The 19,755-nt window shown below is 40.5% G+C and overlaps 1 protein-coding gene across 2 annotated transcripts; it reads right to left on the reverse strand.

Annotated features, from left to right (window-relative positions):
- Window positions 1–285: 285 nt before the first annotated feature.
- LOC131336010 (zinc finger protein VAR3, chloroplastic) lies at window positions 286–18,622 on the reverse strand. Of its 2 annotated transcripts, XM_058371615.1 has the most exons (7): window positions 18,073–18,622; window positions 15,492–15,609; window positions 15,040–15,377; window positions 10,511–10,627; window positions 2,861–2,977; window positions 1,072–1,170; window positions 286–945 (listed from the first exon to the last, which is right to left on the reverse strand). In XM_058371615.1, exons 1-7 carry the CDS (start codon window positions 18,462–18,464, stop codon window positions 834–836), a joined length of 1,293 nt encoding a protein of 430 aa, XP_058227598.1. In that variant the 5' UTR covers window positions 18,465–18,622; the 3' UTR covers window positions 286–833. The 2 variants fall into 2 exon arrangements, with proteins under 2 accessions (XP_058227598.1, XP_058227599.1); XM_058371616.1 differs by lacking the exon at window positions 10,511–10,627.
- Between the last annotated feature and the right edge of the window lie 1,133 nt (window positions 18,623–19,755).

The raw sequence follows: 19,755 nt of genomic DNA on the forward strand, positions 1-19,755 counted from the left end.
TGGAAAAAGGTGAAAGTGACAGGTGTTGACCATCGCGCGACACAGTGACTCCATCGCATGATGGTTGAACAAACCCCCGCCATGGTCAACAGTCAAGGCTTTGACCAACACCTGCCAGGCAAAGCATCGCGCGACGGTCAAAACCTGAGGTCAAGGTTTTGACTTAGGGTTTTGGGTTTAGGATAGGTTCCACTCACTCCAAGCTCAAACTATTTCACTCTCAAGACTGTTTTTAATCTGATTCATTGTCGGAAAAACAAAAAACCGAAAAACAAAGTAAAACAATTGGAAAATCAGATTGAGGTGTCTACAAGCTCATAAAAAAAATCCGTGTAAAAGTGTTTCAATAATAAGGGAACCAGGGCCTCGGTGAAGTCCCCCAAAACATACCCCATCCACAAGGCCAGATCTGCGTCTAGCTGAAGTTGAAAGATTAGATTGAGGAACAGAAGCTAGTAGGCGAGCCGCTGAACACAATGCTCATGCGAAATTTATTCTCTAAGGAGTAGAATTGGTCCTCTCCTGCTGGCGAATCTCCTTGCTATTGTTAAATAGTTGTTCCATTCCTACTTGTCCGGCGGCACATGCGGTACCAGCTCGTCCTTGATGTGCCTCTTTCGAGGGCTCGACATGGGAAAGGGAGTAAAGAAAGCAAAGGTGAGGTAAGGAGTTTCAGCCACGCCCACAATCTGCTCCAGAACACTCAAAACGCAAAAATGAAAAACATAGAATGTGAAAATTAGGTGGCCAAACACCCCCTAAATGCAACATGAAAATTACACCAAAGTCATCTCCTTTTTTTGTCAAAACCAAAGTCGTCTTTGAGAAGCTAGCTAATTACGACTATGCCACATCTGCTCTTCATACCGTGTTGCCACCTCACTCGTGCGTTCGCAATTGCACTTCAAGCAGACCACGTTCCTTCTATAATTCAGGAAATCACATCTATACAACCAACAAAAACAACCAAATCCAAACATCAGCAACTTTAACTCATCATTAAAATTTATTATCTACTCACACACACACACTTTCTCTGAGAGAGAGAGAGAGAGAGAGAGAGAGACTCACGAGGGGCACTCCCACTCTCCAGGATTAAGCTGTCGCTTGGGACGAGCCTCTCTGCAACGTAAACATTTTCTGTTGCTAGCAAAATTCATGAAACTACACCTGCAAACAGGCAAAGGCAAAAGATGAGAACCAAAAAAGTTGCAGATGCACAATGGATAAAACAAAGTCCCGATCATCCATGCAAGGGACGATAACCCGTTCAAGTTGAGAGGCCAATAATAACCAAAATTCCATGGGATATATTCAGGGGTGGAGTCAAAATTTTGAAGGCAAAACTTTATCCTGAAAACATAAACGGAAATTTTCTATTTCAGTCAGGAAAAAATTATTTTCGAATAGGGAAAAAAGTTGGATCATAGAGCAAAAAATGGAAGAAAGTGTGCACCTATAAGCAATAACTATTTTTTCTAAAAATTTCTGAGGTGGTAACCAAAGACTTCCAAGTTTTAGGGCAAAAACCTTATAAGACCACATCCAAAAAGATAAAGACTCAACAGCTCAGTTAGTTGACCCCAACAGCATAAACACGGCTCTGCCCATGGATACTTGGTTTCACCTCCACACAAAAACAAGATATGGTACCCAAAAAGTCACTTTAGTGGTAAGTATTCCACATTGGGTGGTAAGTATTTCATAAGGAGTGGTGAGTATTCCACATTGAGTGATAAGTATTATACATATCACATTGGGTGGTAAGTATTTCATAAGGAGTGGTGAGTATTCCACATTGAGTGATAAGTATTATACATATCAAATACTTACCACTCAATGTGGAATACTTATCACTCCTTATGAAATACTTATCACTCAATGTGGAATACTTACCACTAAAGTGATTTTTTAGGTACCATACACCAAAAAGTGATTTATGTACCATAGAAAAATTCTTGAAGAACATACCAGGTTTCTTAGGTAGTTAGGTTCCTTTGAGAAACAATTTTATTAATTACGATTTCTGCTTAACTGGTTTGAGAGATCCGCATATTACTGATATATCGTGTGTGAGTGCAGGATATAAAAAAGACTAAACTACCCTCATTATTGGAACTTGTCGTGTAAGCATGTTCTGCTCAACTTAGGGTGAGTTGAGATTCTATTTCCAAAAATATGTTCAAAAACAAGTTAAAGAAAAATATATAAATACCTGCATCATAGCATGACATGGAATTACAACATGTGTTTCATGGAACTTGGAAGCGTAAACACATTAACTCCCTCATTCTTTTAGAATCCTCAGCAACTCTGCTTATATAATGCGAAAAACAGAAGTAAATTGTTTGGGCGTTTGGTAACCTTTTTGTTTTCAATTTTTGGATTTTGTTTTTACTTTTTTGAAAACTAATGAAGAAAACTTGTTTGGTAATAAGTTTCTACTTTTTTGTTTTTCATTAACTTTTTCAGAGTTTTTGTAAACTATGCAAACTTCAAAAAGGTGTTTTCCCCAGTTTTTTTTTTTTTTTTCTCCTGAGAAACACCAAATATTACCAAACATGTTTTTGTGTTTTCGTTTTTATGAAAACATAAACTTGTTTCTACTTCTAGTTTCTTAAAAACAAAAAACTGAAAAGGAACCAAACGCATCCTTAGGCTTTTGAGTTCCTGTTTGTGGGAGAACAACAGTAACTCAATGATGGAAAAAAGCTTCTAGATCTGAACTCAGAATACAGATGCACAAAGTCATGTTGATTCATCTAATCATAACATCATTGTCATCAAATCTGGCAACAAAATTAAAGTATTACAGAAGGTAAATAGCTTAACAGGTGAAGAACAATAGTAGTAAACTTACTGTGGGCAGTTCCAATCTCCCTTCTTCATTTCAACATCGTCTATGCTAACCCTCTTTGGACCCTCCAATTTGCATTTCAGGCATCGTACATTTCTAGAAAAATTCATGAAATTGCATCTGCAACAATATATACATAGCATTTTATGATGCCAACAAATAATAACATGAGAAGTTCAGAAACGAAAATAGAGTTATCCCCCATTCAAGGGAGTACTGCAGGAAGATACATGATAGCACATGAAGTGACGATTTGACTTGGTGCCTTGGTGGGCACTAATAATTCTAGAAACGTGGTGTATCAGAAATGTAATCCAGATTGATTTAGGCAGTTCGCCCCCAACATACTCTAAACAAGAAAAATCAATATAAAGACGCAATTTTGTATCACCAATCCAACTTTGATCAGAAATGATAAAACACCTAACCTTCACTTCAAACTTCCTTTGCTTCATATAGTCAACCAGGTTCATATTTTGGTTGGTTTTAACAAGATGCAGAAGCCCATTTGGAGAAGAAGACATCATTCACATCTTAAAATCCTAACCTTCCGGGTGGTCAGGACCAAATTTAAGAGATTAACTGATCTGCAATCTTGCAAAAGCTCATGGAGGAAAGTCAAGAGTTTATAAGAATCAGGACCTGTCTGGCTTCAAATACTTTTGCTCCTTTGCAAAAGTTTGTAGCAGTGTTTTTATGAGTATTTGTGGTTTCTGTTGTGGGTAGAACGTAGCTACTTGGTTTAGGCCTTCTTTTCTGTTTTTTGCTCTTAGGAGCTTGTTTCTACTTTCTTTGGTTGGTTTTGTTTCTGGGGAATGATCCTGTGCTCCTGTAGTTTTGGTTGTTCCTATGAATCAGTTAACTTCAATTTTTTAAATACATTTTGAAACGACAAGATCCACCGTGTCAACTCCAGAGAACCCCGAGTGGCTTGAGAGAAGGGAGGGAGGGATAGAGAGCTTCATAGATAGGGGGAGAGAGTGAGAGACAGAGAGATCAAACAAGAGATGTACTACTGAAGAATGAACCAGCAACTGAACCAGTGCTTAACAAATGAAAGACCTACTCAACTTGAGCCAATAGAATATGCCCCATGTTTTCCTTCTGGGTTCACACGGTCAGTTCTTACTGGCCACTTCCTACGAAACCCTCATCCTTATCTGACAACTTTCAGTTCTCTTAAAATGGATGGTTCCTATTTTCTTAACTATTGTACAGCTCAGTGATTTAAAAAGCGCGCGAAGCGCGCGCTATAGCGCGAGGCGCAGCGCAGCGCAAGGATTGCGCTTCGGACCTATGGGCTATAGCGCAGAACACAAAGGCGCAAGAAAGGCGCTGAAGCGCGCGCTATAGCGCAAGGCGCCAAGGCGCTGAGGCGCGCGCAGAACGCAAAGGCGCAAGAAAGGCGCTGAAGCGCGCGCTATAGCGCAAGGCGCCAAGGCGCTGAGGCGCGCGCTTTTTGCTGTGAGGTAAAAATCAGTCTTACGTTCGCGATGCATTGAATAATTTCTTCCTTTAAATCGATGGGAGCCCTATTCAATCAACAAACCAGATCGAGCAACAGCCTCTTCGACGATTCAGAGTCTCGGACGATCGGACCCAGCTTCTTCTTCTCTGGTCTCCCTCTCTCTCTCTGATTGTTGACTCCAAGTAACAACTTCTTCTTCCTCCTCTCACCATCTCACGTTTGCTTCCTCCTCCTCCTCTCACCTTCTTCTTCCTCATTTTCTTTCTATTTTCACCGATTGTCTAGGACCCCCCCTTTTCTTTTTTCTTTTTTTTCCAGTCACAACCTCCCTTTTCTTTTTTCTTTTCATTTTTTCCAGTAGTAGGACCCCCCTTTGCTTTTTTTTTTTTCTTTTTTTTTCACCTTTTTTTTTTTTTGTGTTTCCAGCTCTGTTTAAAATATTTGTTCAGTTTGTTGTATTTATTTGTACTTGTTATTTGTAGATGACATCTGAAAATTCTAGTAATGCCTATGCATGCCTCTAGATTTTATTGTCTTTAATCCTTTTGTTATGTCTCTAAGGCTAAACATTATTATGTTAGTTTTTCATGGATGATATATTATGTTTAGTGTTTGGTACTTTCGTTTAACCATTGACATGTTATGTTTTATGACATTTGAAAGTTTTACAAGTGTTTATTTGTGTTGAAAACTTGTTCTAATAAAATTTGCCTTGCGTAGAATTTTTTTTTTTTTTTTTGCGCTTCGCGTCAATAAAGCGCGCGCCGCGCCTTGCGCTTTGCGCTAAAGCCCCAAGGGATCGTTGCGCCTCGGTGCGCCTTTCGCCATTTAAAACACTGGTACAGCTCAAGGAGCAATACTACATACACGCCCACCAACCACACCTCCAACCACTCCCCTCTCACATAGGTGTGGGTCCCACATATATTATGGGACCCCACAGGATGGGGTCCACACATGTGAGAGGAGTGTGGTTGGAGGTGTGGTCCCCACAGCTCAAGTCATAAAGCTTCTTATCTCAATGTAGGCGCGATAGCAGAACAAGTTTCTGGCCCTAAGACCAGGCCTTGTCGTGAACGTATATGTGTCTTAAGTGCCACACTTAAATTTTAGAACATTTGTGCAGTTTTCGTGTGCCTCACCTCAATGCAAGCATGAGGCACACCCTATAACTTATTCGAGAACTGTTCTCCAAACAGCATACTCCCTCGGTCCATCTTTCCCATTCAAGGAGTCTTTCCCATTCAGGATGTCATGATGAAAAGACAAAGCATTAAAAGTTTCCGGCTTTCCAAGACTACTACCCAGGTAATGAATATGAAACTTCTAAAAGTGGAGACAAAGGGGCACTGTTGGATGCCAAACCTCCATATTTGATTTTAAGTGCATCACATGCATGTCCCCTTGAAAATTTGGAACTCCCAAATGGCACGCTGGGCACATGTACGCTATAATGATAGATAAAAATCATAAAACTTACCAAAATTAGCAAAACCACCAATTTGGCATCCTAGACCCAATCGAACCAATAAAGAGCTTGAATTACAAACTTCTTTTGGAACCCTTGTCTACATCACTATGGAACTGCAAATCTCAACCAAATAGCATAGGACTAAAGTGAAGGAAATAATCCCCAATGCCCAATAAAACTATCAAGGCCTCCTAGAAATATAAGGGAAGAAACAATGAGGAAAAGTGATGATCTGTAAAGAATGCCAGGAATAGGCGTATAAATCACTAGGAAGTCTAATGAGATGACTTTACAAGTTTAGACTAAGAAAGGCATCAACTTTAAAGTTTTTTCTTCTAATGAAACAAAATCCCCTACAGAACTACACACACAAAGGAAATTTCTATGTTGTATGGAATCAGGCACAAGTGTACCAGTTGTGCACCTATTCATTAGATTTGTCCAATCCTATTATCTTACCTAAAGGGAAGCAAGTCAATCTCTCAGTAACTTGAGGTAGAACAAGGATTTAGGTAGATTACTCCTGGAACAAGGATTTGGAACTATCCAGTTGTTACTAAATAACAGTTTCTAAACTCCCAAACAACTTCCAAGTGAATTGATGTACTTGTTAATGCCGTTCCTGTGGTTAGTTATCTTGTCTGGAAAACATATCCAGCAGTCATAAACTCAGAATATATTGCACACATGCCCATGTGTCAGCACACAATCCCCTTCCTTGTACGGTTGGCACAAAGATTGGTGGTTTGAGCAGTATCTGAAAGCAGCATGAAAATGAATACGGTCGAGTGGGTTATCTGCAAGTGTCTTGGTTCAGCATGGTGCATCTGTGTTTCAGAATTGTAGAGACTGTGTATCTTCAGGTTGCCTAGGCAAAGGAGACCATTTGTGATGACTCAGAGGAGCTTGGCAGTCAGAGCCAATTCATGATTGCCGACGAGACTGCAACATGTTGAGAAGTTCGCTTAGAGAAGCAGGATTCTGCTCAGAGGAGCTGATTTCACTGCTCACAAGGGCCCGGGTTGTGTTTTTTTGAAGAGGAGCCGGTTTATTTCCATAGGGGAGGTACTTTGCACGGGGGTGCTTGGCTTAGAGGAGCCTTGAGTGGAGTTTTGCTTGGAGGAGTGGCTGCATTGTATCCTTGACTTAGAGGAGTCTTGCCATGTCAACAAAAGGGTGACGTGGCATGGTGGACTGTAACCTTACTCCTTGACAGTCTAGTGAAGGGGAGTTCAAGATTGCTTGACCAGGTTCAGTATCAGTTCTGGGTGCGAGGAGGTCATCAGCACGATGGTGTTGATCTGCGGGGAAGGTGAGCTTCCACACGGGGCATTGGAGGGCACTGCTACAACTGCATTGTGCATGCATCAACGAGGACATTGATGGTTGAGCGGGGGTGTTGATCTGCAGGGAAGGTGAGCTTCTACACGGGGCAATGGAGGGCACTGCTACAACTGCGTTGTGCATGCATCAACGAGGACGTTGATGGTTGAGTGGGGGAGACAGTCACTAGCTGCGAGTTTGACTATGGTCTTGCTCGTAACTCTAATTAGTGGATGTGACACAAGGGCTAAAGCATTGTGCAAGCTATGGTTTTGTTGGCATACTAGCAGTGGCTAGTGGTATTTTACAAATATTGAGAACTCACCACCGAGGGGCGTGAGTATTTTGTGCATTTTTCTAACGTACTAGTGGTTGTTAGTAATCCACAGCAACTGACGGTGCGCGATTTGGATATCAATTGAATTTTCTATGGTCCATTATGACTTCTCAAGCACTTTGATGTTCCTTCCTCCCACTTGGGAAAACGCTCATAAAATGCTATATTATGGGGCGAGTGGTGTGCACTACCAGCCTCCGTGGTTTCTGTCTTGGACACCAGGGTAGCACAATTAGACATCCCTCTGAATGCCCAAAGTCTGCGCGGTCTTACGAGAATGGAGGCTTTTGAACATACACGTTATATCCCGCATAACAACCCCTTGGGTTATTGCCCTAGGCCGAATGGGCTATCGAGGAACCACCTTTAGACCTCATCTGCCAACCTATGGGCAATGGCTTGGCCACTTGGGTTCGGCCATGCTTGTGGGGGATCGATGGCTCAAGGCATGCGACATGGAGGCAATGTCACACTTATGGGAGAACGGATGATGCGTGAAGCTGTGCTACACATTGGCACTATGTGCTTGGCTAGAGGAAGGTGTAATGCTACTTGTGGGCTATGGATTGTCATGTATCCATACTCGAGCAGCATGCTATAGGCTCGCAATGGCCTTGACGGGAAAATGCCACACGGGCTCCCATGAGGACTACATCATGGGCACGCAGAAGTAGACCTCGCAACAGGACAGGTTGCGCAGCGTTGGAAGCTTATTGGGTAAGTCGGGCACCTAGCAAAAAAAAAACTTGTGCGTTGTGGGCCTTGTGGCACTAGTGCACAAAACAGGTGGTATGATAAGCATGACATGCTTGATGGTGGACAACCCAACCGGGTGGTATGATTATGCATAGTTGCGTGGCTTGCAGCCTGGATGACAAAGGACCTCAGTAGGGAAAGAGCCTTGCTTGTGAGCAAGCTTGGAGCAAGGATGCTGTTGCTGTGGTGCGTGGAGTGACTCGTGAGACATCAAATCCGCAGTTGGCATCCCTGGTGCAGGACTTCCTTAGCGGAAGTTATTCTTGCTTGACAAAGCGTTGGGCCCTAAAATATAAGACAAGTGGACGTTCAACACCCCAGATGGTCGGATTTGGCGGGTTTGGAATTGGTGGAGTTGAAAAAGGTTCACGGGGAAACATTGCACTGCTGAAAAAAATAGTGGCCCTGTGACACCATGCCATGTCTTGTTGCAGTCCCACCCAACTTCGGTGCTTTGGGGCTTCACGCTAACTGAAAAGTCCACATAGTAAAAAGCCAAACATCCAAGCTAATCATTTCCCTTGCTACCCACTTCTGTGTGTCTAAGCTGTCAGCGTGCGCAGGAGCTTTTGGCCGCATAGGTTTGGGGCTTCTGGTGCTCTTCAATTGCCGAAAAGTCAACAAAAGTAAAGGCTTAACATTCTCCCTTCTTGTGTGTTAGAGCTCATGCATGCACGAGGGTGATTTGTAGCAACCAGAATTTGAAGCAAGAAAACTTTTGAGTACAACTCTTGTTACAAAACAATACAAAAAAATAAGTACAATTGTCCTGGCACAAAATGGTCCACTCATGCCAAAATCAAGTACTTTTCAAAGAAGGCCGAATGAATAACGTAAAATAGTAGAATTAGGTTTTAGAGTGTGCATTCCTTGGCCAACTCAGCTGAGAACAAACTTGACTCTTAGTATTGCTGTGTGGGTGTTAGCAAGCTGAAGGATAAACATAAAACATAAAATTAGGTTTTGGGGAGTATAACTCCTTGGCCAACTTATCAGCAAACTAATCTGACTCATAGTATACAGGCAGTATTGCTTAAGCAGACTTGTCTGTAGCAAAATAAAAAGCTCCAAGAACGGCATAAAAAAGGTTGGTTACAGGATCCATAACCGCGAGGATTATTAGTGATTCTGTTAACATATTGTTGAATTTAATCTGTTGGATTCATCTTGAAGTGCTATATAGAACTTTCTAAACTTGTGAAGCACCGTGTCACCGTCTAGACACCAGGGTGAAGGTATCAAACATGTTCGACCAGTTGAGCATGCACCCAACAATAGTGTTTAAATAGTAGAGTTACGTGAAACTATGCATAAGTCTCCAATTTTATGCATAAAAAGCTTACTTCGTTTGCAAGCCCAATTTTACCCTAACCAAATGAAAGAGATATTGACATGAATTTCATCGTCCTAGTGTCCCCAAGCAGGAGATTCAGATCCACCCATCACTACACGTACACAACATTAATATATTGATTCTCAAGAATCCGCACATAGGTCCACCATGCGGTCTCACTGTCTTAATAGGACTGGGAAACTGGGCAAGTAGCTACAGGTCACAAACCCCATGGCTACCCTCTAAGCCACAGGATCCACAGAGTCTCATGGCAACCCAAGAAAACTCACAAAATTGGCTCAACGCAGAAAGCTGAATCATTACCTATTAACCTAGATAGAAAGAGATGTCTAAACTAACAGAGCATTAACATAATACAGCGGCAAGTACGATACTTAGAAGTTAGAACCCTGTTAACAACTTAAAACTCACAATGGCCAAGAAAGCATATACTAGTCCATATAGAAAAGTTACAAGTTACTAGAGCCTTTTGGGGATGAGTCTAGCAGGAGAAAAATGGGAAAGTGATAAGCTGACAAAAGTAGATAAGAGAGAATATTTATTTCATGCAATTTTTCCCCCCAAATTCCCAGATGTTTCTCAGGTCAATTTATTTTCTTGGAGACAAGTCTTTCTTACAAAATTATGTTGGTCTGTCTAATTTGTCCCCATTATTAGTGGCTAGATCTCAACATGTCCTAGACTCCTAGTGATAATAAAAAAGAATACAGGTAATATATGCATAACAGGAGAGTATGATTATGTTCTGCAGAGATGTAAACTACCAATGATGGAAAATACAAGTTGCAGCTCTAACAAGGTGACAATTTTCAACGACTATTTCAAGGGGAATAGAGCAAGACTATTTCAACGACAATTTTTTTGAACGGCAAACGATCACCAGTAAGTGCTATCAACATAAACAGTTTTCAAGTATACTACAAGCACAAGAATTGAGAACTTACTCAGGGCAGATCCAATCTCCTTTCTTCATTTCAAATTCATCTGGACCAACTCTTTTAGGGCCATCTTCTTTGCATGTAAGGCATCGTAGATTTTTTGCGAAATTTACGAAGTTGCAACTACAAAGAAAGCAAAAGGACATCATTCAAGTCTGTAACTCATGTAGCCTGCAATAAGTAGATAGTAAGTAGCCGATCACAAAAATAAGTAGATAGTAAGTAGTGAAAGGTAGAAGAAAAAGAGCCAAAAACAAGGATATTCATGTTAAATGTATCTGTGGTCATCAAGTGCACTATTTATAAATTTGAGAGAGTTACTCGAGAGTCGAGACTAGTTGTAGCAAGTCAAGGTTTCAAGATACAATTCCCCAGCTTCCACGTCCAGTATAATCTATCTCATTGTTGGAAATCTTCAGACACAACGGAAGTAGATGGAACGTGAACTTAATGATCACAGCTTTGAGGAATAAAATCTTCGATTCCACTTTTAATTCAAAGCACATTAGAAGAAAACAAAATGCCAAGGACATGGTTGTCTATGCTTTGATCAATAAAAGCCATTTTACATGCGATTCTCATAGAAACCAATATTGCATGCTGTATCTTTCATGGTTGATATACCAATAATTCCCCTGCGCCATTCGGCAAATGAAGGAATTCAAGGAACCATCAAAGAATAGAAAAATTATAATGGTCGTTCACAGGTAACCCTAGTTCTAGAACTGTAACAAATCACTTCCAGAAGACTTTGCGCAGGTATCCATCAAATCTTTCAACCACAAATAGAAAAGAAAGGCAGCTGAATAAAGGTAAGTACAACTTTGAAGGAGATCCATGTAGGTAAATTATAGCAAAATGAGCAAAGATGACAGCTTCATAACGAATAATGCTTTCACCTATCATCTTTAGCACTTAGCAGCAAAACCAGGCAACATTAAAGGTCAACATAAAGAGAAATATACAAATGATTATGACTGCAGCAATGCCCTTTTCTACGAAAAAAAAGAATGATTTCTATCCCTTTTCTAAACCCTGTCCCATAAGACGCCTCCACTAAGATTCATTTTTTCCAGATTCTTCAACTTGCACCAAGACATAAATACCCTCACATTTTACCGGCTTGACTATCGTGGGTGATTGAGGGCCTGGAGGGCTTATGGGATAGTTTGGGATTTCAACGAAGCCGAAGGCTCGAGCCACCGGAGGTGGAGGAGAAGAGAGCCAAAGGCAAAACACACACACACAGAAGGAGGGGGGGGGGGGGGGGGGGGGGGGGGGGGGGGGGGGGGGGGTGTCACGAGGAGCTCAAAGAATAAATCTTCGTGATATCTAAATCCAACACCACACCACGAACACCCCCTCCCCGCCCTCCTCCAGGCACCAAACAACAAACGTTTCTCAGAGCTCCGCAACAATCAATTCAAACTGTTTGGTTGTATTTTGAGTTTATGAAGAGTGAGCACACCCAACGTCCTCAGCTTGGACAGCTCCTCCATCCTGGTTCTCAAGGAGATCCAAAGGGTTGCAACAAAGAACATAATCGTTTCCTGAATTGTATCAGGAGATCACTCTTCTTGTTTCTAACTCATAACGAGAATGCAGTAAGACTAACCTCAAAAATGAGTTCTATACACGAAAAATACATATATAGAAGACAGCCAGAGTTACAAGGCAGAGTTGATGGAGAGGCTGCTGGATTTGTTGAAAAAAAAAGTGTGTTGCGTGGAATGTGTGAAAGAACAGAGAAAGAAGAAAAGAGAAAGAAACTAATAAGAAAAGATATGGAAAGACGTAGTTGCCTGAGAATTCAAAGAAAGAAAGATAACTCTAGACAATGGGATAAGACAAAAAAGAACATAAAGAGGTAAGGGCCACCTCTTAAAACTTATGCATCCCTCCTAGGCTTCCACCTCTTAGATTTAGTCAATGAAAAAGACTGCGCTACAAAATAGTTCAAATGGACACTCAAAGTTGCCTGTAGCTAGAAGCATCTACACTAATTGCAATTCCGTAGATTTTCTCCCCCAAATTAAAGCTTCTAATCCTAACGTAATCCATATTTACATGCTTTCAAAGTTGCAATGACAAAAAATGACTTCATGTTCTACCTATCTTATATTATTACTGTACGTTTCGCTGATCAAAACGCATATTAATGTCCATTTCATTGCACACTACACATATTCTTAATGCTATTAATCTTGTTCATTGCACTATATGCTATTAATTCCATGAGAGAGAGTAAAAGAAAAACATGTGTCGCTAATCTATAACTAATTCGCATAAATCTTAACTATTGCTTCTTATAAATGTTTCATGTACAAAGGTATGCATTACCTGCCAACCACCACATTCCAGCTCCTGCATCATGTGAAAATTCAAAAGAAAAGAAAAGACACCGTGAACTTTTAGCATCTCCGGATCGCAAAACTCTTGTTGCTTAGGGGGTCAAAGGGACGACGATGCCTAATGATTCAAGAATTCTCGGATGGAAGTCACAGAGGGCTGTAACGGTGAGCGGCAACCATGAGAAGAGGGCAGAAGCGGAGGATAGAGGAATTAGAGAGAGACGAATGACATACGGAGAAGCATGAGAGCGAGAAAGGGTAACAAGAGAGCTAGTAAAGATGTGTGTAGCCAAGGCCGGGGAAACAAGCGAACACCACACCGGTTTGTAACGGCTGTGATGGTGGCCAATTTTTTGTAAACTTTAACCCGAAAAAACTAAAAAATTAGTTAAGTCAAAACAGCCCTAAAAGTGGTGCCTTAATTTTAGGGTGTCAAAATCGCAAAACTTACTCTTAAGATTGGCTTTGAGTAGGTGGAATCCAATAAGGCTAACTCAATTGGCATTCATTCTCAGCTTTGTGTGTGCTCTTTAGGTCGTTCCAACACATATTCTCCAGCCGCAGCTGCCAGCAAACTACATGGTGTTTGTTCATTTACCCGGCCATGGGTACACGCATCTTCACTCGCTCTCTTGTACGCTTTTTCTCACTGTCATGCTTCATTGCTTCTCTGTCTGTCATCTGTCACTCGTCCCTCTCCGGTTCCTCTATCCTTTGCTTTCACCCTATTCTCATGGTTGCTGTTCACGGATTTTATTTTTTGCATTTTCTCGTTGTGATGCAAAAGCCTGATGGCAACCCTACCAGAGATGACACTATCGACAGTTTTATCACAACCCTAGCTGTGGCGATTGGTAGGTAATGCATACCTTTGTACATGAAACATGTATAACAAGCGGTAGTCAAGATTTATGGAGATTAGTTATAGATTATTGACGCGTGTATGTGACTTTCAATTACTCGCCCTCGTGCAATTAACAGCATTGTCAGCATCAAGGTTATGAATACCGTTCCGTACTGGCCGGTACGTACCGATTTGAGAGGAAAACGGTACTGTAACCCTCTAATACCGTTCCGTCTCCAATACCGGGCCTTACCGGATAATACCGGGAATTTCGTCCAGTATTTTGCAAAACTGGCAGACACAGAAAAAATGCAAAAATCAAACGCAAACAGAACCTAGAAGATCCAAGCCCGATTTTCTTACGGATCTGGTCTCTTAGCAATTTTCCAGACCATCTTGGAGCACCTCCATCGTAGGTGAGCAAATTTTCAGATGACTTTTCTGCTCCTCTGTCGTAGATGGCTGTTGAGGGTTTCCGTTTGGGAAAGGAGCACAGGGTGTGTGGTAGGTAGTAGTGGAAGGGAAGAGGAAAAGTCGTACTCTGGTGATGAGAGAAAGTAAGAGACAGTAGAAGAATATTTGAAGAAAATTGGAGCCCTAGGATTGAAACTGAGAAATACATCTCAACCCTACAATCTGAGTGCATCTGGGTTAAGTTTAGGTTCCTAAGAACAGTCGAAAATTAAAGGCATATCCAATTTGAGTTCACAGATGTGAAAAAATAGGATTTTCAAAAAACTGATATCTTTTATTGTATGGGTAAATATATGTAAAGGTAGTAGCGCTAAATCCAAAACGGTACCCAATATTTGACCAGTACCAGTATGTACCGTACCAGTAGAAAAACCGGTACTCAAGCCAGTACGGTATTCAGAACCTTGGTCAGCATATAGTGCAATGAATTAGAATAATACCATTAAGAATATGTGCAGTGTTATATGTTTTTTGATTAGAGAAACGTCCAGTAGTGGTATAAGATTAATGTAGAACATGAAGTCGTCTTTTGTCATTGCAACTTGAAAGCATGTAAACATGGATTACTTCAGGATTAGAAGCCTTGCTTTTGGGGGAGAAAACCTACGAAGCTAAAATTAGTGTAGATGCTTCTATCTACTGCAACATTGAGTGTCTATTTGAACTATTTTATACAAGTCTCCTTCATCAACTAGTTTAAAGGAAAGGTAAAAAAAACCTTCCATTTCATTCATCAAACAAGTTTAGAATCAGAGCCCTGGGACCCAAGCATGTACAGATATTTCCGGCATTAAATCATCCAACTAAACTATGAATTTATAATATATATGTTATACATAATAACATAGATTCCAAGAATGACTCACTTGGGACACATCCAATCTCCCCTCTTCATTTCCACATCTTTGTCTTCCACAAAACTCAGAGACCTTTTCTTCTGAGGAGAAGCTTGAGCAGCAGGCATTGGAAGTGCAGGATCAGGGGATGTTTCACCCAATAGAGTTAATTCTGAAAGCAAATTTCTTGCGGATGCTTCAACAAGAGCTCTACGAGGAAGCTTTTCCCCATCCGACACAACAAGTGGATCTAGTGCGTAGAACAACAAGATACGCACAATATCCACTGTACGTGCTGCTGCTTCAGATTCTTTCAATATAACATAAGCTTTATCACACGATCCTCGCAGATTGCAAGCACTACATACCTGCACGTTAGTAACAACTCAGTCAAAACAATTCAAATGTCGTCTCTTTTTTCTTGTAGTTTTCACACAAGAAACCAACTGATAAATGCTTGATTACTTAATGGAGGAACATACATCTCCTTCATCAAGTCGCAAATATGCTCTCAACCTCTTGGCTGAATTAACAGCTTTTCGGAAAAGATTAGGACACCCACTCTCCACAAGTGCCCGAATATCCTCGTTAGACAATGATCTGCACAAGAAAATCAAATAAACATATGCCAACTCCCAAGGCTTCAAAATGTACACAAGTATAATGACTCTTTGTCACAAATAAAGCAAAAACTCATATTCAGATTCACTTCAATACACCTATTCAGCTTTGCCATGCCGACATTTTGCGTCTTTGGAAGGAAAAAAAAAAAAAACACAACACCCATAATCCTCAACTACTAAATTTCCTTTGTTTCCTTCCGTGTCGTCTGAGAAACCAATGGAAATTAAAATAGGTACGAAATTGGCAAGGGTGCTAAACAGATGTAAATCAAGGGGTAAAAAATACCGCCAAATGCAAAGATTCATCATCTCACCCCTTAACATGGAGTCTTCCTTTATTGGTTTATTTCTACCCTAGAATGGCAATTACTTACCAGTAGGGTTGTTTGTTGGGCTTCATACTCATCAGTCGCACCAAACACGTTCGAGTCGATTATCATATGATTAATGCCAGTAGCTGTTTCAATGTAAAACAACAACTAGACTCATTATTGCTAGAAACGCTTTAAGTTAACAATATTACCCTCCCACACGTATTGTATTTATCCCTCTACAATCAGACAATTCCCCTGCTCCATCCCTGATATCGTGTAATTCTAACAGAAAAAGCACAACAAAATTACTACTGACCTAGAATATGTACATATTAGTGAAAAGTGGAACTTCAAGTACTTACAGCAATGTTTCGGGAAAAAAACTTATTCCCAATGACCAATAGTATATACATATCAGCCAAAGAAAAACTTCATGTACTTGTCATCATTATGACGGACATACACCTTAAGCAAGCGTACTTTTTATTATGTAAATGTATAATCCCTACAGATAAGTTGAGACTCGTGTAAAAATGCAATGGTGCTACCTAACTAGTTACCAATGTTCTATTTGAATGAAATATTGGTTTGTACTAACTTGTAGTCCTGATTTTCCATAAAGAAACAAAGGACGAAGTAAGAATACAAATACCGATGGGAAGCTGCCATAATCTTTCATCCACCATTGAAACCGTTATTATAGTTGTGTACGTGAGCAATCTGACCAAAAACATTAAACTTGAAGGATTAATAGCTGATTGTATACAGATAAAATATTTAAAACTGTGTTCGCTTTGGGTCTCTAAACCCAATCCTTTCCCGGGCCCCAATAAGTTCTCTTGTTTCTCTTTCTATCTCTTTCCACTCATTACCCAAAAACCTCCCTTAGAGCATCTCCACTCCTTTATCAAATTTTTACCCAAATTTGAGTAAAAATTTGGGTAAAAGCTTGATTTGGAATGAAGGCTTCCACTCGTGAACTCCTATTTCACTCAAATCCCATCCATTCACCTCCATCAACACCCATCACCGCTGCCGCCACCACCAAAATCCCAGTCGCCTCCAACAAAAGTCTCTTTCTCTCTCTCTCTCCCCTTCCTTTTGCCCTTCCTTTTGCAACCAAATCTGGGTTTAACAAACGGACCACCAACACCAAACCTACCACCACTAGCAACTCTGTTCTCGCCACCACCACCACCACCACTAGAAACACTGACCACAACCAAATCTGGGCTTCACGACCACCACCGCCACTAGAAACCACCACCTGCTACCAAAATATAGCCAAACTCAAATTTGGGTAAAAGCTTTGGTGAAACATTTGAGTAAAACTCAAATTTGGTATAGGTTTTGGTAAGGGAGTGGAGGAGAGTTTTGGGTGATTTTTACTCAAATTTGAGTTTGAGTCAAGATTGGAGTAAGGAGTGGAGATACTCTTAAAACCCAACCCAAACAAAGCCGAATAGATTTGGTGAAATAAGTATGAAGAGGAGTGCAATTTTGTTCACCTTCCTTAAAAGAGGGTGAACATTACCCTCCATTTTATTAGTTGAAATAGTGTAGGTCTCACTCCTACGATACACTTTTTTGTAAGCATGACATCCCTTTGTGGTAGGATCCACACCATTTCAACCAATAGGAAGGAGGGTAATATTCACCCTCTTAAGTGGGGGTGAACAAAACTCAATTCGTATGAAGAGTTATTGTTGGGAATGCTAGTTGTTGAGGAAGTTCCTCATTCACTAAGCCTATCTAAAGAGAATCAGAAATCAAGAGTTGTTTTAATTGCATCTGAACCGCTGTCCCAGGGGGACACCGGATTGCATTAGGCCCCATTCGTCCTTAATTTTTTGTTTTGGTACTTTTTTCGTCTTTTCTGATTTTTTTATAGATTCGAAAGATAAATAATACCAGAAAAGCAAAAAAAAATCACTAAAGACAATTTTTTTTTTTTTTTTTTGAAATAGCTTGTATTATTGTCTTTAGTTTTGCAGTGTCGTCCAAGGATTAATCCCAAAAAAAAAGTATGACAAAGTCTAAACAACAATTACGAAAAATACTACTAGGGCAAAAAAATTACTAGGAATAATGGGGCCTTAGCGAAAGAAGCTGTTTTGTAGACTTACTTTAAAATGTCAAAACGGTCACGGGCAAAGCTGAGAGTAGCGTCCTTCAAAAGGTTCATATCATTGTAAACATTCCCATCAGCATCCGCACTTCCATGACCTTGAGGGTTTCCGACCAAGTAGCCTTTGGCCTTCAAGCGGTCGATGAAGGCGACCCATTCGGGCCACGGATGGTGAGAATCGGAATAACTACTAGTAGTTTTCTCCACCGGGTTTTTGCTAGCTATTATTGTACCGACAGAGGAACCGTACCTGCGGAACCGTAAAAATTTGGGGGGGTTTAAGAGGGACGGGAAGTGCTTCTTGAATTGATTTGGAGGGTCTGCAGAGAGAGTTGTGCGGTTACGGACGACTGAGAATCCGAAGAGAGAGAATAAGCGTGACGCTGACATCTTCACATAGGAAGGAAGGAAGGAAGCAGGATAAAGAGGATTTGCGGCTTGAGCATGAGGATACGGTTATGGTGCCATCATGCTTTCAACGGGAGCAATCGCAGGGTTTCATAGGGGTTTTACAAGCCAAAGATGCGCGATTCAGGCCGTTAAAAATACCATGTCAAAAAGAAAAAAAAAAGAGGCTGTTAAAAATAAAAGTCAGTTCGTTTATTTTGGGAGTGTTTGGGAGCTTACTTTTTGACTTTTCATTTTCACATTTTTGGCTTTTTAACTTTTTGGATTATTGTCAGAATGTATTTTGAATTTGGCAGAGTGTTTGGATGATATGTGCAGAATGCATTTTGCAACAGGAATAATGTTTGGAAGATATGAGATGAAAATGAATTATGATTGGTTTTTTTACTATGTTACCCCTGATTATTTATAATGGTGTATAATGTGTATGAAGAATGTTTAATCAATTTTTTTTAAAATTTTATTGTTAACTTAAAGCAGCATATAACTACCCTACTTAACAAAAACCTTATCTGTGGATTCCATCCTCTTTCTGTATCTATCGATTCTATCTTCTTCCACAGAAAGAATGAAGAATCACCAACATTCTCTTCACGCATGCAAAACCCAATCCCTTCACCGAATATGTATGACCCGGTTGTACGGCGACCAGAAAGAGACCATCTCCGGCATAGCAATTCGCGCCGCTCAAGTCCAATTTTCCGGTGCCGGCTCCTCAATGAAGGATTTGTGAAAGATGAGTATCAGACTGTGGAGAGGGATAACGTTCACATGTGACGGGTTTTGGGGAGTTATTGACAACTTGAAAGGGTATGGGGGTCATTTGGTATGGCTGCTCTCCAAGAATGAGAAAATGAGAATGGAGAAAACTTCTCTTCCCCTCTTTTTCACTTCTCCTCTCCTTTCTTCAATTCTCAAAACCCATTCTCATGGAATGAGTTATTTACTTCTCAGCCAAACAGCCAAAATGTTAAAATGAGAAACAGAAAATGTGAAAATGAGGCTGCCAAACAGCCCCTTTATACCCTTATCAAAATTTTCCTCTTGGCTAGTGTCTGTTTAATTTATGTGGATGTGGTCTAAATTTATTTAGATTATCAACAATATCATCTACTTCATCATATTCTCGACTATATTTATCATAAAATTATAATAATGCTTGTTATTACAATTTTATGATGAATATGGTCGAGAATCTGACAAAGTAAATGATATTATTGAGTATTAGCCCATCTTTGTAAGTAAAAACGGGTTGGAGTAAATCTTAGAAAAT

Source organism: Rhododendron vialii, chromosome 8a, assembly GCF_030253575.1.
Source record: "Rhododendron vialii isolate Sample 1 chromosome 8a, ASM3025357v1".
Taxonomy (NCBI): domain Eukaryota; kingdom Viridiplantae; phylum Streptophyta; class Magnoliopsida; order Ericales; family Ericaceae; genus Rhododendron; species Rhododendron vialii.

What these genes read in the sequence shown, in the direction of transcription:
- LOC131336010 (XM_058371615.1), bottom strand. Translation starts at nt 18,464, where the DNA reads ATGTCAGCGTCACGCTTATTCTCTCTCTTCGGATTCTCAGTCGTCCGT. An exon ending in GACCGTTTTGACATTTTAAA is followed by an intron (nt 15,610 to 18,072) that starts GTAAGTCTACAA and finishes TTTCTTGTGCAG; the next exon opens with ATCATTGTCTAACGAGGATA. An exon ending in GGAGATTGGATGTGTCCCAA is followed by an intron (nt 10,628 to 15,039) that starts GTGAGTCATTCT and finishes CTTTCTTTGTAG; the next exon opens with TTGCAACTTCGTAAATTTCG.